Source organism: Saprolegnia parasitica (assembly GCF_000151545.1).
Source record: "Saprolegnia parasitica CBS 223.65 unplaced genomic scaffold supercont2.71, whole genome shotgun sequence".
In the NCBI taxonomy this organism is placed as follows: Eukaryota; Oomycota; class Saprolegniomycetes; order Saprolegniales; family Saprolegniaceae; genus Saprolegnia; species Saprolegnia parasitica.
The window spans coordinates 158,838-174,427 of NW_012156465.1; the positions used below are offsets into that span (position 1 = coordinate 158,838).

The following is a 15,590-nucleotide window of genomic DNA, read 5'->3' on the forward strand; positions in this document are numbered from 1 at the left end:
CGATGCGCGACCGGGTCGGCGCCGCTGCTGGCAGCGACGCGGGTGCAACGATGATAGTCTACGCAGCGCCATGAGCTTCATAAAGGCGCCTAGGCAACGGACCAGCATGGAGCGGAGGTCGGCGAGGAAGGAGGAGCAGCGAGGTCTCGGGCGGCCGCGCCAATTCCTGTACCTTGTTGGGCTGTTTGCAACTGGGATCAAACGTTTGAATGTCATTATCCGGATACCCGGATACAGCATTCGAATTTTTGAAACCGTGAGAGTTCCTGTTAAGTGCGATTTCAAAGTCCGTGTTTGGATAAGGCTTCCGTAAAGTACGGAAAGGACTTATCTGGCCTTCGCGCCCCACGCCGGTGCAGCCGAAATGGCGCGACCAGCGGCGAGTCCACCCGGTGCACGTTCGGGTGTAGGCTCAAGATATTGCAAGGTTGTACAACCAAGACCTTGATCCACATTGCACGCTGTGGCAGTTGAAGCCATTGACTGGTGGCCCCGAGATCTCGTACAGCAACCGTAACCGCAACATCCCTTTCAAACCCGAAACGCGGTTGCCAGGCGCGCAACCGCAATCTGCAGCATTGACTTCTTCTGCTCTCGCTCGTCGATTGTAGCCTCCTTGGGCCAAGCGCTGTCAACGACCTCTGGTGGAGCTACTGCAACGTGTCAAATTGCTTCGTCTTTGTGACGCATGGCAGCGCAACTTTCAACCAATGATCCCGATCGACCTGCCGTGAAGCTCTCTGCTTGTGGGCGCGATCGTGTCAGCGTCGAGACTCGTGCGATATGTGGCGGCGACAGCAAGTGGAATCTCGCGCGTGATTTGGAAAACCGTCGAGCACCGTGCACTCGCTCACTCGGCGCGCGGTATCATGTCAACCACATAGCGCGCATCGTGTAGGGCATCTACTACTTGGACTGGGCTTCCGCTGTGCTCAATGGCATCCTCACGGTTGCGCTCGAATCGACCAAGTACGCCTTTGATACCATGCTCTAGCAGCACCGAGTGTTGTGTACAGCTAAAACGGTGTTGCCGACAAGTACCCGATGATGTAGCTCATGATGGAATATTGTGATATTTTGATTTTTGACATTTTAGCTCTGGATCACAGCTCTGCCGGCGGCGCGCTCGCCGCCAGTGTAAGGGTTTCTGGCTCCTTGGCAGCTTCGGAATGCGTTGGGTGCCATGGGGCGATGGGTGGACACTCTGCGCAGCCTTGGCAGCACGCGTTGCACACGGGACCGATCTGGCTCTGGGGAATGAGGATCAAGTCGGCGGTGAGCTTGGTTGACTTCATGTCGAGGACGGCGCGGAGCGGCTTTTGCTCGTCGGCCGTCTACCACCGTCCTTTGAACAGTTGGATCGCACACAATGAATCACAGTACCGGGATGACGGTAGGTACAAGGTCGTCTTCGTGGGCGTAATACCCCAACCAGTACGTCTGCAGCGCTTTCACCGGCCATTGGTGCGGGTTGGCGCTCGATGTCATGAGGAAAAGTGCTTCTTGGTACATGATGTGCCGCCTACGCATCTCTCGGTGGTGGCCACATTGGCGTGGACTACCGCTGGACGCTGCCGTCTCGCTGGAGCTCAATACGAGGTCGCACCGACTCGAACGTCAAGTCGTCTTCGTCGTCCATGACCACCATGCCAATGACCGAGCTCAGGCCGCCCTACCCCGCGTCAGCCGCCGATACCAGCGACATAGCATGGGTACCGGGCGACTCCCAACAACATAGGAATGCTCAACGAGCGGGTCGACAGGAAACAGGAAGACGCGTACCTTGATGCGCACGACCATGACGACGGTTCGACAAGATTCGCGATCTTTGCACCTGGCCTTTCTAGAGCAGCGTAGCTTGCAGGATCCTGTTGGCATCGTCGCTCAGTTATATCCAAGCGAGAGAGGTTTCTTGGCGTAGGTTGATTGCTGCACGATCGAAGCGTGCTGTCGTGTGGGACATCGCCACGAAGAGAAAGGACGAAGATAGAATCAAAATTGGGATGGATGCTCACGCTACGCCTATGCGCTCTGCTGCTCGCCGATGCGGATCTTGAGCTGCATGACCTGGATGACGGCCTCGAGGTTCGTGCGCTTGGCCTCGATCACTTCCTTGAGCGAGTCCGTGTTCTTTTGCAAAAACTCGACCTTACGGTCCATGAAGCTCTTGGCGTCGTCCACATTCTTCTCGACAAAGTAGCCAGTGCCAACGTCGACGAGCACGCTCTTGACGTTGCTAAGCTTCCCGGGCACAAACATGGACGACGTCAGCGGCACGAGCACCTTCTTGCCGAGGTTCGTGGGCTCGAGCGCCTGCAGCGCGCCCTTGGAGTCGGCGAAGCGCGTCTGCGCCTCGCGCAAGCCCGAGAAGGACGACGTGAGCTGCTGCAGCTCTTGCTCGAACTGCGTCTTGAGGTTGTTGAGCTGCTCGAGGCTCAGATCCATCAAGCTCACTTCATTCGACATCGTAGCGACCACGGAAACTCCAAATGGGCGTGCGCCTGGCAGTGTATCCGGAGTGGCAGGGTATCCGGACAATTGTGATTAAAACAGTATATTAGCCTGTTTTGTATCGCTCGATCGAGACTCTCCAAGATCCAACGCGCGATCGACACCCAGAGCCCCCCGACGTCAAGCACTGCATTTTACTAGCGAGGATACCGATGCTGCATCGCGGAGGCACACGTGCATATGTACGGACATGAGTACCAAAGGCGACACACAAAGCGACAGGCTGTGGTGCGATCGCATTGTTTTATACACTTGTTCGTGAGCATGTTTATAACAAATAAAAACATCGTTACCAGCAGCCTCATTTTCGACTCTGCCAGGATGGACCCGTCGTCAGCGCCCGGTACCGAGTTCTTCTCGATGGAGAACATGGCCAAGAACGAGGCCGTCGTCGAGTTCACGCACACGGCCATGTCGGTCGTCTCGGGCAGCCTCGCCGGCGTCATGGGCCTCACGGGTCTCCAAGGCTTTGGCTGCATGATCCTGCTCTACCTCGCGACGTCCGGCGCGCTCCTCGCCAAGATGGGCGCCGACTGCTCGCCGTACTTCAACATGAACGTCGTCAGCTTCCTCTTCTACGGCATTGGCGGCCACCTCGTCTCGTTCATTCTCTTTTGGACCCTTGCGTATGGCCTCGTCCACATCTACTAGCTGCGCCGCCTCGTAACGTTAACTTGCTTCTTGCCCTTTCTTGTACCCGCGCCGTCCGTCACGACGCACTACACGACGCACACGGTACGTAGCATCAGCGAGCCTACGCACGAGGCAGCTGCGTCGAGACGTAGCCACGCCGAGCGATCCTGGGAATGGACTGCGCTTGTACGCAGTCTTGGGTCGTCTCTTGCAATCCTAGCCGCTGTATTGTTTGCTGGATGATGGCCTTGCTGGATCTATGCTTTCGCATGCCAAGACGTGTAGATACTACTCATATTCTGAGCCTGGACGCTGCGCCGCGAGGTTGCCGCGAGGTTGAAGCCGCAGCTCGTGCAAAAGACGGCTGCGTCTCACCTGCCGTTGTCACAACGAACAAGAGAATGACAAAAATCAAGATGACAGCCGTACTGTACGTGCACACGCCGTCGTTGTTGACGTGAGTCTTCTACACTCGACTGGTTCGAGACCGTGGGCTTTCGGCGCCAAGCGTATTGCGACGGAGCGGCGGCTTCAAGGAGGCGAGCATACGATGGCTAAGATGGTATGATAAGCCATGCATTTCACTTGGGATTCATTTGTTCTAGAAGAAGACACATCGCTTGGGTGGTGCAGGTGTTGAGGAGGAGACGCGTGGTCTTGAATGCGGATGGCGTCATCAACTAAAGGATGACACATTGCGATGAATGCGATCAGGTAGGTCCGATCCCATGCAACGGACCGAGGAAGCAGGATGGCACAGCGCTGGCTACTAGTGCGTTGGCATGCTGCACACTGCGTACGACCTCTTTGTGGGAGTCGAAGAAAGCAGCTCGCTTGGACGAGTCGTGAGGAAGGAGTAGAAGCGATCAAAGAAAAGATATCAATGGGGTTTCCTTGCGTCTGCTTCTCACTCGAGCCAGCTGGGTTTGTCAACGACGTACACCCGACGTGGCTGCGTGCACGATACCGGTACAGTAGCTTCATGGAGTACCTGGTACTGCAGTCGCTAGGTTGCCGACTCCTCTTGAACAGTGCGGGTGATCTATGCTCGTCGTGGCCGGGTGTCGGCGATCAAACACGACCCGATGCAGGATAACGGGCTGCGCCGTCGCTGTCGCCGATGGCTGCGCTGTGACCAACTCGTTGCTTCTGCCAACGATACCACGGTGCTCGCGGCCACTTGCCTGATCTCTCTTGCGTCCGCTAACCAAGATTCGCACAAGCACCGAGCCTGGTGTTGTATTACTGTATGCACCCGTGTACATTATGTGTTCTGGCCTTGGTGTTACTTGTCCCTCAAGCTACGTCAGCACATACCCAAGAAATTCAGCGCCGGCTAAGAGGGTCGTGATAGCGCTGCCACATGGAGGTCAGCAGCGTTGGCGACTCGAACCAAGCTGGGCCAGCGACGATAATCTCATCCAAGAGGCAAGCAGCCGATGTTGTCTCGATCCTGATGTTGACGTAAGGCCACCGACGTCGGAAGGTCGTGCGCCAACCGTTCGCACCGGCCGATTCGGCGGCACCAGGCGGCAACCAATCCGCTAAAACGTCTGCTTCGGCGCGTCACGAACCCAACTTGCGTATGACGTGGCACGGACACAGTTGTAATTTTTGCGCCGATGCACCAAGTGCGGACCGGGACGTGGACGTCGGAGGAGCACGAGCTCTTCCTCATTGGCATTCAGAAATACCCGAAAGGACCTTGGCGCAAGGTCGCCGAGCTCATTCGGACGCGGTCCGTGCGCCAGACACAGACCCACGGGCACAAGTTCCGACTCAAGCTCGCACGCATCGAGGCCCAGCGCTGGGTCGGCGGCTTCCGATACCCCGTGCACCCGACCACCGCCCCGCTCATTGTCACAGACGAGCTGCCGCCGCTCGCCCACGCTCTTGACTTTATTCTCGAGCAGCTCAGCGAATCCGACGACGATCGACCACAACCCGCTATGGTTGCATCTTCCTAATACAACACACTACCTTGCCTGCCGTACATCGTTTGCCGCTGTGTGTCGACCCGTACATAGCCAGAGTTTTAGCGCGCTGTTGATGGCTTGGACTGGTACCGCACCCGTACTATTTGCGTTTCTACAGCGCATTGCCGAGTTTGTCAAGCCGTCTTCAACGAGGTGCGTGACATCGTCGATGCCACGGGATGTGCTGCTACCGATGCTTGTACGAGAAGCAACTGTACCACTAAATTTACGGTAGTATGCACGAAGCGCGTCCGCTGCTTGCTGATTGGTGGGATAAAGACACGATCGGTTGGTGCTGCTACCAATCCGCAGCGCCGTGTTCTTCCAACGTGGACCCATCCAATTCACTTCTATCGAGGAGTAAGACGACCGTGAGCAATACTCCATTGCGTGGTCACGCGAGTGGAATGCATCATGTCCCTTGTAGATGCCTGGACACCGCTGCAGCTCACCGCTGCATTCGATCAATACGACGACGACGAGCACCACCGCCACAACGACACGCAGGCACGTGCAGTACCGGTAGACTATAAACCCCGACTCGTCCACAGTGACGTCCATTCGACGCGACACTTGACAAGAAACTGAATACCGTGTAGATCAACATTTGGTAACCTATCGATTGCATCAAATATGGACCGTGTGTGCGCAGTTGACGACAAGATGACGCAACTGGGGCTATCTCAGCGCGCGACAATTTCCCCAGTCGTTGTGGCCAGCGCTGCTTCGTTTACACTGGCCGCACGCCAAGGTGATTTATTCACGTACCACCTCAATCTACATACACTATTTACGGTGCGCTACGTGGCATCGTGTGCGTGCAGTAAATCGAAAACAGATGTCGCAGTAGACACAAACCCCTCGGTCGTACCACAATGAAGAAAATGGTGCTTTCGTCACGTGTACGGCAACCACCACCTTCTTTCTCTCAGCCTACACAAGCGCACAGGCTTGTCTGCGTGAACCGTGCGTATCTGTCTCGCATCTTGGGCGCCGACCGTGGCACGCATGACGACACGACAGTCCTGTGATGCGGCGCTATTGCACCCACTTTGAATCCCTGCTGGTGGCCACCGAGTGCCAACCATCAACGTTGCCAACGGCTCGTTTTATAGCAGACACTCGGCTACAACATCTGCGCGTGGGCCTGAACGAACGTTGATGAACCCTTCCGTATCCGTAGTGCTATCGGACGCATCCGGATGAATCGACCTATTGTTGCTTGTTCGGCTACTGTAGTACCTTGGTCTTTTGTTTTCTTCTCGAGCAGACGCAACAGACCACATCATTTGGCTCTGCTAAAACATAGAAAATCGAACCGACACAGTAGATGCCTGGTGCACGCCATCTAAAGTTCGGTGGCGTCTGATCAGCGTACGCTGACAAGAACGACGACCAAAGACACTGCGTCGACCAAGCACGCTTGTCTTCATTGCGTGCGATAGACCAGGGGGCACAGTATCCATTGGCGCGGTGCCGCGTGGCGCGATGCCTTGGCCTTGGCCATGCGTGCTCGTCCGTCGCACACTACTAACGCGAGTAGCTCGTTCTCGATTCCCAGATGTACCGAGAGCGTGGCCGCCATGGTTTAAACACGTTTTACGTGTCCGCGGAAGCGTGTTGCGGTGGCGATCTCCGCCGACCAATGTGAGGTTGCACACGTCCTGTATCCACGCTGCCTTTTTCTCGGTTGCAAGCATTCTTCGCATACTAGTACCACATTGCAGTTCCTCCAGCCGCTGGGGCATAGTAGTGCGGCGTGAGGCCACGGACTTTAACGCGTGCCACTCCTTGTACGACGAGAGAGTCGGCGCGTCTCGGATTGCCGCTGTTGGACTCCATTTTGAAAAACACAAGGTGCATCATGGAGCTCGCGTCCGGCAGTTGGTCCCGCGACGAGCATGAGCGCTTCCTCGTTGCGATTCAAAAGTACCCCCGCGGGCCGTGGAAGAAGGTGGCCGACCTCGTCGGCACGCGCACCGTGCGCCAGACGCAAACGCACGCGCAAAAGTTTCGTGAAAAGCTAGCGCGCCACGAACGCGCCGCCCTCGCGACCGCGGCAACACCTGCGCTCCTCGACGAAGCGGCGCTCGTACCATTGCCGTACGATGCAAGCAGCACTGGACTTGTACTAGGTAGCAGCCCGCGAGACGACGTGATGCCGCACACAACGGTGTCGGACGCCGCGTCGCTGCCGTCACTGGCCGAGTCGATTGATTTCTTGATGAGCGTCATTGCCAACGCTGACAACGCGCCGTCACTGCCTGCGTAATTTAGATGCGTTTAATCATTTTTGAGTGTGTGCACTCGACCTCGGGGTCCAGTGGTGGTGACGCGATGAAGTCGTTTGACAGAACGATAGACGACGCAGACTTGGTACCAAGCAAAGTGGCGGCAAGGGCGACAGACCTGGTAAAGACACTCCGTGAAAGGCAGTAAACCATTTCTTATCGCTTTTAAAACGCGCCTTTCATGCTTCTCTCTCGTTATACATCAAGGAACGGAGGCAAGTGATGTATGATGTCCGCAGGATTGTTCGGTGGCGACGTGATCCCGTTGCGAGTCAATCGAATATTTGCCCATCGAAACCAAGCATGACACGAATCGCCGATAGACTGTGGTATAAAGTACTCGTCTTAAAGCTAGTCGTCGAGCACTTGTTGATTTGTGTATTTTAACACGACAGGCACATTTGCACTCATTCCTGGACACCGCTACGAAGCGACCCCCGGACACTGTACACTGTAGGAATGGATTTGCGTTCAAGTCGAACACGAAACTCGTGCGACAAAACCGATGAGAGATCGAGTCGACTAGGTTGCAAGAGTCTACTCACTGCGACGGACTGTCCTTGCTGGGTCCATCGGACCACCACCGGCTCCGGACAATCGAAGGTCTTGTAACCGCGATGCCACAGCGCCGCTCCGTGGTCGCTTTGTGCAGCACGCCACATACAAGCTGCTCGCCGCATAGCATGGTAGCGTCGATGAGCAACGCATGGACTGTCTGTGCGACACGAGTAGCCAGGGATACTAGGTGGCGTACCACGCTTTTTTGAAGGCAACGCGACGCGTCAACGGCAGACCAGATTCTTGGGATAGCGTTCTGTCGCTCTTCGTCTACCAATGCTTTTAGATGCTTGAGCACTTTTATACTAGAGTAGTATGACAGAGCATCGATCGATGCAGACACAGTAAATGCAGGCCACGCGTGGAGGACGCTTAGCCCGCGCCAAGATCGCGGTGTACCCGTCAACCACCTTCAGTACTAAATGTAGTAGCCGGAAATAGCTGCCCAGATGTCATGTCATCTTTCCCTTAGAAACCCTGTGGCCTAATAGTGGTCTAGCGGTATGATTCCTGCTTACGTGCAAGAGGTCTCGATTCGGATTTTTTCCCTGCGAGCGTTGGCCGTGCCACATTGGTTTAGCGCATTTGAACGCCACAAAGCAGGGGCAAAAGATACGCTTCTCACTTCATCGCGTTGGGAGACTTGACCAAACTGATTCGAGAGCCCTATTCCATGCCTCGACCATGTAGAACCTCTAATAAACACCACAGACACGGCGCAGCGGTCAAGCGGTACGATGTCAACCCAAAGTAGAGGATAAAATCAGTCTTTGTCTCAAGAACCGAGTATCCAATACGAGTAGAAAAATAGAAACCTGGCGAAAAGTATATCCTAATCGACTCACGGCAACATGACCTATGATAACCAAAGACTTCCTACTATTTCAATCAGAGCCATAATCTCCGGCACAGGCACCTATCGCTTCGACACAAAGAATCCTTGTAGCGTTGAGCCTAGCCTGGATGACTAAACATTGAATTTCTCAGACCATGAAATTCAAAACTCAAGGCAACACTTCTATCCGCTGGATTAGTACCCCTGTGCTATACAACGCGCAGACAAAGCTCCTTCCTTGTCTTGTCTTGTTCGACACCATCTGCGAGGCTTAGCCGCCCAGGAGATGCCGACCGCGATCTGCCGATAGAAAGGACACCCATCGAAGTTGGTATACCGATGAATCATCGGTATACCGATTCGTTCGCGTTGCTGACCAATCGTCTTGTACGACAATGTGCTCCACATAAAGCCTTCGCGACTATATTGAATGTGTTCTTTCAGGCCTCTACGGTGTTGTTGCAGGTGCGAGCTGCAGGTGTGCGTTTGGCTCGTTTGCTCGGGCCCATGCAACTTCAACATGTCGGCGATCACCGCCATCTGCCGCACCATATGTGCGATCGGGACCGGAAGGTCCACGAGCTGCGAACGATGACTCACTTTTCCGCATCGTAGAGACTGGGCACCTTACGCAGTGGATGGATGACCGTGAAGCTCACGTGGGCGTGGATGAGCTCACGTGGGCGTGGATGCGCTTGGGTAAGTGCAATCGATACCCTGTCACTGCAGGTCGTATTACCGGTGTATGTATGGGACGCACATCACGTGGCAACGCGGGGACCAGGAATATACCAACCGCACGATCAACGGCACCCACCGGCCTCAAAATTGGGGAAAGCGCCAATCGAGTACTAGTACTACGTATACCGAGACGCCTACGTTGTTGCGCAAGCTGCTTGGCGGCGCAAGGCTGGGTGCTGCCAATGGCATCCGTAGCCTCGCAGGCGATTTGACCATCCACCTCTCAGGATTTGAAGTGTTGCCGTGCCCAGAAGCTTGATGCCGTCACGCGTGCGTCGGTCCGCACTGCGACCACACGAGCATCTGTTTGTGCATATGATTTACGGCTCGAATGACCGTGACGTGGCCTTCGTAAAAAGAGAATTGGGCTGGATTCTGTAGCGAAACTGAGGCTTGGAATCTTGCTGTGCGCCTGTGGAGTCCTCTTGGCGAACAATACAGTGCATCGGCACCGTGAGAAACAGGTCGCCGTTGCCTTCAGTACAGCCATGCTACTACACGCTTTGTTTCTGCGAGCCAAATATCTGCTACCACACCGTATTCTATTGTATGGGGCAATTTGATGGAAACTCGTGGAAGGTCATCGATTGGAGTACTTGGTATCGATAATTGCGTGTTCCTTTGAAGAGGCGTCAAGGATGACTGGTAGAACAGTTCAACACGAGAGTCGATGAACGAACATGGCGACGGAGATGATGACATGACTTATTTTTCTGTTGCAGACCAAAGCAGCGGCTGCAACGTGGGAGTATCATCACTTTAAAGTGGCAACAAGCTCGCATTTATTGGCGGCCTCTACTGTTGTCGAAGCTACGAGCTGCGATTTTGGCGCGAAGGGCAGATAGTGTGCCGTTCCAGATACGCCTCCGCTTGGTGCACAGTGGACTGTCGAGTACCGTGTTTCGATACTACAGTAATCGAGACACGGCTGTAGAAGGGAGGGAGTGGCACGACATTGTGCTAGAGTGGGATGTTTGGCGACGCCCTCCGAGGGCATGAGACACATACGGCCTTCACTGTGGTATGATATAGCCCTTGTGCGCCATACTGCACTCCCAATCGAGGTCACTGGAGCACCCTCACTTTGCGTTTCGCCATGTTGCAGACAACCCCCGAGCACCACTGCAACAACGACGATAATGCCAGCAGCCACGGTGGCAAGTGGTCCCGCCAAGAGCACGAACGGTTCCTTGTCGGCATCCAAACGTATCCCCACGGTCCGTGGAAGAAGGTCGCGGCCATCGTCCAGACCCGCACGACGCGCCAGACGCAAACGCACGCGCAGAAATTTCGACAAAAGCTCGACCGCCAGGACCGCGCCGTGCGAACCAACCAAGCGTTCGAGAACCGAGACGTGTACCTTCCGTTCCCGTTCTCGCCCGAGGCACCACCGCCGAACCTTGAAGAGCCCTCGTGGCGGACACCGACGCCACTCCCGCCACTCGCCGAGGCCCTTGACACGCTCATTGCGCTTCTCGACACGGAGGTCCCGTCGGTGTAGATGCGTTAGCGATCCTTTTATAACTTTCTTGTACAAATGAATAGAATAGATATTAGATTTGATCCACTAGCTTTACCAGCGCGATGCGGTGCCAACTTGAAGCAAGCGAGGAGGTACCCACGATGCGAGCAGGCGAATGCAACTTGACTTGCGCTCGATGCAGACGAGGCCCACAAGCCTCGATCCCAGGACCAACATCGTTTTGGACCAGACGCCACTTCAAATCCTCTCGTGGATGTCATGACCGGGTTGCACAGAAGGGACGTGCAAAAGATCGCAGCACGCGGTCACTGGACACCTTGAGCTGATTTCTAACCGGGCGCGAGGGGTGCCACCTGGTGCTCGATGCGAACGCCACGCGGTGCGAGCAGTCAGCTTAGTCAAAAGGGTCTAACTAGAGGTCATGGACAATGTATCTGATTGGTCCAGCGCATCAATTACGTTTGTTTATTTGTTGCACATCACTACAGATGGCGACCTCGGAGCATCGACGTCGCGGGCGTCAGAAGCGACGCGCGGCAAAAGACATACCGGTAGGTACATGTAGACACGCTCGCGTCGAATTGATAAAGTCGGGCAAGCCAGCTTGAAGCGGAATGCGCATACGACTCGCCGTGTACACAGCGAGACCGGAATGCTTCGGAAGAAGAATAAAAGGGCTCAAGAGTCATAAGACATATAAATAGCCAGAAAAGTTGTCGTTGTTGTTGAAGTGGGTCGTCTATTACTATAGATATAAACTATGCTAAATAAGAATGTCGGACTTTCTTCGTTGTATGTACTCGGTTGAGGGACTTGATTTAGGCAGGCTGAGGCAGGAGCGCGATCCGCGGGACGAGGTGACGTCGCGGCCACCCAGAAAAGTTGTCGTGCCGAGTCTATTGGCCGCGTGATCATCTTGCGTGATTCTTGTCGTTCGCTTACCCGTCCTTGAGCTTCAACTCTGTCGCTCGGACGTTGTGCAGTCCTTTCATGCCTCCACAGTACTCACGAGCTGCCAACCTCGGTGATTACAGCCGCACCGAATGCGCGTGTCGATGATAAACTCACGTCATCTTGTTAGCGTTATCGTGCTCAAGTGGCGTGTTTACGCAGCCTTGGCAAAGAGTACATACTCGTGCTTGGAGAGGTCGCCTTCGGCCTGCTTCCACGTCGTAAGGACTTCCGTTGTCGAGTTGCGCTTCCACTGGATCACACGCGCACTACGAGGCAGCTTCGGGTCCCCGTACGCCGCACCTGGAGCGCCCGTTTCAGTTGGAATGTTTTCGACGAGCAATGCAAGCTCTACCGTAGCCGACGCCGCCGCCGTAGCAGAGCTGGACACCCCGACGGGCAACGCAGTAGTCGTTGTAGTGGTCGTGGCCCACAAACGTGGCCTTGACATCGCGCACTACAACGCCGTTTCATGAGGCAAAACCAAGTCGAATCGAACGGCGTGTACTCGCTACGATCGTGTCGAGCAGACCCGACTGCGGACCGTTGGTGACCTTTTCGCCTTGGTGGCCGTACGTGATCTTCTCATTGGGGCCGAGGATGTACTCTGGGATCGGAATGTGATGAAACATGATTGCCGTCGCATTCTCGGATGCGTGCGAGGCGGCGAGCGTCCGCATGTAGTCGTTTTGACCCTTGGACACGGTACCTTTGGTCCCAGTGTCGAGAAAGTACATGCGAAACACCGCGTTGGCATTGGCGCCAGTGACTTGAAGGTCGTAGTTGCCGGTGCCACCGATGCCGTCGGGGCCGCTTTGGGTGTAGGCGAACGGCCGCGACGTAATATAGTCAATCATTTGCTTGCGCGAGAAGGATTTCTAGCAGCGTATACAAAACCACATGAGAATTGTGTACAAAATCACCAATCGGAGGACGTACGCCTTCGTCGTGGTTGCCAAAGACCATGGCCCACGGCACCTGGCGCTGAATCGCGTTGTTGGAATACATGTCGATGGCCTTCTTGACCTCGGTTACGGTCTACAAAAGCATTGTCGGTTAGGAGACACATATGATGGAGGGGTAGGGTCTTGCATGTTTGATGCCGGTGTTTTCAACTTGGTCGCCCGTAAAGACAATCAGGTTGGGCTGCACGTGGTCCACGAGCCGGCCGATGAGGTCCGTCATGTTGTACTCGCCGCACGGCTTGTGGGGCGGGCCGTTGCACGCGTACTTGGGGTTGCCCGTGTAGTGCATGTCGGGAATCTGCAGCACGGTGAAGCTCAGCTCGGGCTGCCCCGCGCTGTCCTTGCCGACGACCGCGTCGAGAGAATAATCGCGAGCTGTTGGCTCGACGTCTTGGGCAAGCGACGCGACTGCGAGGAGCGCCGTCGTAGCACAAGGCAACCAGTACGCGGGCATTGGGTGGGTGGTAGACGAGGAAAATGGAAAAGTGATCTCGTGGCTATCAATGAAGCATCGAGCTGGCCCGAGCTGCGTAAGATTCAAAGCGACAAGGCATCGATAGGAACCAGATTGCTGTGAATCTCGCAGAGGGGTCATGCGTCGCTTCAGATTCCGCCAACTCAGACTCAGACCGACGGTTTCATACTGCGTGCATACAAACTCATCCATATTCCCACCACGTGCAGCATTTTCAAATCTTGATGGCAGCTGCGCAGTCCACCAGTAGCAAGGCTTTAGATCTTGGCAGATATTTCTAATAGGTCATGAATCTTTGGCGTAGGCCTCAAGTTGAGCCTTAACGGCTCGAGAGGCCACCAGAACATCTGGTGCTTGCGTACACCAGTGCTCAACATAAGACTTTGAAGCACTCGCCTGCTTGCTACGATGCGTAGAGTTGCAACGTGACCTTGGAATCTATGACCAAGACTATCGTCACTTTGTCATGACTTTCGTGCAACGGCTACTCTGAATCTCCCACGAGGTTTGGGTCATTTCATGTTTTCTGATTTTTCCCACGAAAGTTGATAAAGGCCGACGTAATGCATTCGTTGGAAGCATTCAAGACAAATACGTACATCGACTAGACGCCAGTGGCATTTTTTGAAAAGATGCCTCGTCGGTACACGAGGTACTCGTGCTTGGTGTCGTCGCCATCACCTTGCTTCAACGATAAATTACTTCGTCGGTCGAGTTGCGCTCCCACTGAATCGCTGCTTGGGGTCCCCTACGCCGCCATATCATGTGCACCTTAGGACGTAAATCACCTCCTTCGACGATGCACCGTAACCGACACTGCCGCCGTACCACAGCTGGACGCCCGGCCGGAGCACGCCGTAGTCGTTGTAGTGGTCGTGGCTGTCAACCGTGGCCTTGACAGCATGCATTGCGTGAGAACATTCCCTTGAGACAAAATACCCACTCGCGACAAGCGTGTCGAGGAGATCGCACCGAAGACCGCTCGAGCCGGGCTGGGACCGTACGTCGGTTGGCTGCTTGACGCGAGGTTGAACTCGGGATGGGAATATGGTGGAAGAGCACGGCGGGGGCGGGGGGTCGCCCGATTCATCAAGTAGTTTTTGCTGCTTGTCCGAGATGACGCCGTCGCAGTCCGTGTCGAGATAGTAATACATGCAAAAGCTGGTTCCGCTGTTGGGCGATGCCACTTCGAGTTCGCAGTTGCCGACTTTAGCTTTTGAGTAGCGACGTGATGTCATTTCCTGACGACCTCACGGCGCCGATAATACAACGCCATACGATAAAGGGTACATAAATTGCAATTCGTCGAGATGGAGGAGATGGATAGACACCTTCGTCGTGGCTCCAAAAGACCACCATGGCCCATGGCACTCGCTTGGGCATTGGCAGAATCGCAAGCCCTTGACTTCCTGAATTGTCGAATGATTCATCCTTTCGACAGACTGGAAGATGGGACACCTGAAAGACGCGCCGGACGGTCGATGATGCGATGAGCGTTTGGGACTCGAATTCCCAGACGTAAATAGAGGGCGAGTGGCTGCCACACATCGTAAGACAGAGTACGTCACTTCAATGCTTTCGACTTGACCGCTTGGAAAGACGACGAGGTTGGACTGCACGTGATCGAGAAGCTCGTTGATACAAGCCGTCATGTTGTACTTGCCACGCGGCTCGTGCGGCAGTACCGGTTGCAGTCGCCGTGTCGGGCATCTGCAGCACGGTGCAGCTGCCTGGGTGGGCAGCTGTCTGGGTGGTGTCAGCCACAACGACTCGATCGCTTGACACGGCAAAGGACAGAAACACACACAAACTCGTGACGTGGATATATATCAGAGAGTTATATAAGATTAGTAGAAGATCGAATGCCAAGAGCTCCAACGGCAGTCTACTCCGACTACTCGTCGTCGCTGCTCTCGTCGTCGTCGTCGCTGTTGTCGCCCAAGAGACTCATGAGCTTCATGGCCATGTCGGCGGCACGCGCTCGGCGCTCGTCGTCCGTGAGGCGCTGCAAGTTGACGTCTTCGCGGATGCTGAGCACCTCCTGCAAAAGCGCCTCAAAACCTTCGTCCTGCTCGAGCAGCGACGGCGTCGAGGCGGGCGTCGGGTGCGGCGTCTTGGGCGCCTTTGGTGCAGCTGCTGGCGCCGACTCGGCCGTCGGGTGGCGCACGCCG

The 15,590-nt window shown here is 55.2% G+C and overlaps 9 protein-coding genes across 9 annotated transcripts in view; 4 read left to right on the forward strand and 5 right to left on the reverse strand.

Annotated features, from left to right (window-relative positions):
• Window positions 1-1,103: 1,103 nt before the first annotated feature.
• On the reverse strand, window positions 1,104-1,758 carry SPRG_11879 (hypothetical protein; the record flags this gene model as incomplete). Its single annotated transcript, XM_012350930.1, has 3 exons — window positions 1,717-1,758; window positions 1,384-1,672; window positions 1,104-1,334 (listed from the first exon to the last, which is right to left on the reverse strand). Exons 2-3 carry the CDS (start codon window positions 1,528-1,530, stop codon window positions 1,104-1,106), a joined length of 378 nt encoding a protein of 125 aa, XP_012206320.1. The 5' UTR covers window positions 1,531-1,672; window positions 1,717-1,758.
• Window positions 1,759-1,978: 220 nt separating this feature from the next.
• SPRG_11880 (prefoldin) lies at window positions 1,979-2,487 on the reverse strand. Its single transcript, XM_012350931.1, has one exon. The coding sequence runs from the start codon at window positions 2,464-2,466 to the stop codon at window positions 2,023-2,025; it is 444 nt and encodes a 147-aa protein (XP_012206321.1). The 5' UTR covers window positions 2,467-2,487; the 3' UTR covers window positions 1,979-2,022.
• Window positions 2,488-2,823: 336 nt separating this feature from the next.
• On the forward strand, window positions 2,824-3,205 carry SPRG_11881 (hypothetical protein). Its single transcript, XM_012350932.1, has one exon. It carries the CDS (start codon window positions 2,833-2,835, stop codon window positions 3,160-3,162), a length of 330 nt encoding a protein of 109 aa, XP_012206322.1. The 5' UTR covers window positions 2,824-2,832; the 3' UTR covers window positions 3,163-3,205.
• A 1,556-nt stretch (window positions 3,206-4,761) lies between these two features.
• Window positions 4,762-5,134, forward strand: SPRG_11882 (hypothetical protein). Its single transcript, XM_012350933.1, has one exon. The coding sequence runs from the start codon at window positions 4,767-4,769 to the stop codon at window positions 5,109-5,111; it is 345 nt and encodes a 114-aa protein (XP_012206323.1). The 5' UTR covers window positions 4,762-4,766; the 3' UTR covers window positions 5,112-5,134.
• A 1,850-nt stretch (window positions 5,135-6,984) lies between these two features.
• Window positions 6,985-7,392, forward strand: SPRG_11883 (hypothetical protein; the record flags this gene model as incomplete). The annotated part of the gene is made up of 1 exon (XM_012350934.1): window positions 6,985-7,392. The coding sequence occupies one exon, from the start codon at window positions 6,985-6,987 to the stop codon at window positions 7,390-7,392; it is 408 nt and encodes a 135-aa protein (XP_012206324.1).
• A 3,249-nt stretch (window positions 7,393-10,641) lies between these two features.
• SPRG_11884 (hypothetical protein) lies at window positions 10,642-11,046 on the forward strand (the record flags this gene model as incomplete). The annotated part of the gene is made up of 1 exon (XM_012350935.1): window positions 10,642-11,046. The coding sequence occupies one exon, from the start codon at window positions 10,642-10,644 to the stop codon at window positions 11,044-11,046; it is 405 nt and encodes a 134-aa protein (XP_012206325.1).
• A 1,087-nt stretch (window positions 11,047-12,133) lies between these two features.
• SPRG_11885 (hypothetical protein) lies at window positions 12,134-13,398 on the reverse strand (the record flags this gene model as incomplete). Its single annotated transcript, XM_012350936.1, has 5 exons — window positions 12,134-12,282; window positions 12,335-12,436; window positions 12,488-12,857; window positions 12,919-13,017; window positions 13,096-13,398. The coding sequence occupies 5 exons, from the start codon at window positions 13,396-13,398 to the stop codon at window positions 12,134-12,136; spliced, it is 1,023 nt and encodes a 340-aa protein (XP_012206326.1).
• Window positions 13,399-14,106: 708 nt separating this feature from the next.
• Window positions 14,107-14,327, reverse strand: SPRG_11886 (hypothetical protein; the record flags this gene model as incomplete). Its single annotated transcript, XM_012350937.1, has 2 exons — window positions 14,107-14,167; window positions 14,218-14,327. The coding sequence occupies 2 exons, from the start codon at window positions 14,325-14,327 to the stop codon at window positions 14,107-14,109; spliced, it is 171 nt and encodes a 56-aa protein (XP_012206327.1).
• A 986-nt stretch (window positions 14,328-15,313) lies between these two features.
• The window catches only part of SPRG_22288 (hypothetical protein), a gene marked incomplete at both ends in the record, with an annotated part of 851 nt that continues 574 nt past the window's right edge, over window positions 15,314-15,590 (reverse strand). Inside the window, one exon of the mRNA XM_012350946.1 lies at window positions 15,314-15,541. Coding sequence (XP_012206336.1) covers window positions 15,314-15,541 — 228 coding nt within the window. The remainder of the gene's footprint in view (window positions 15,542-15,590) is intronic.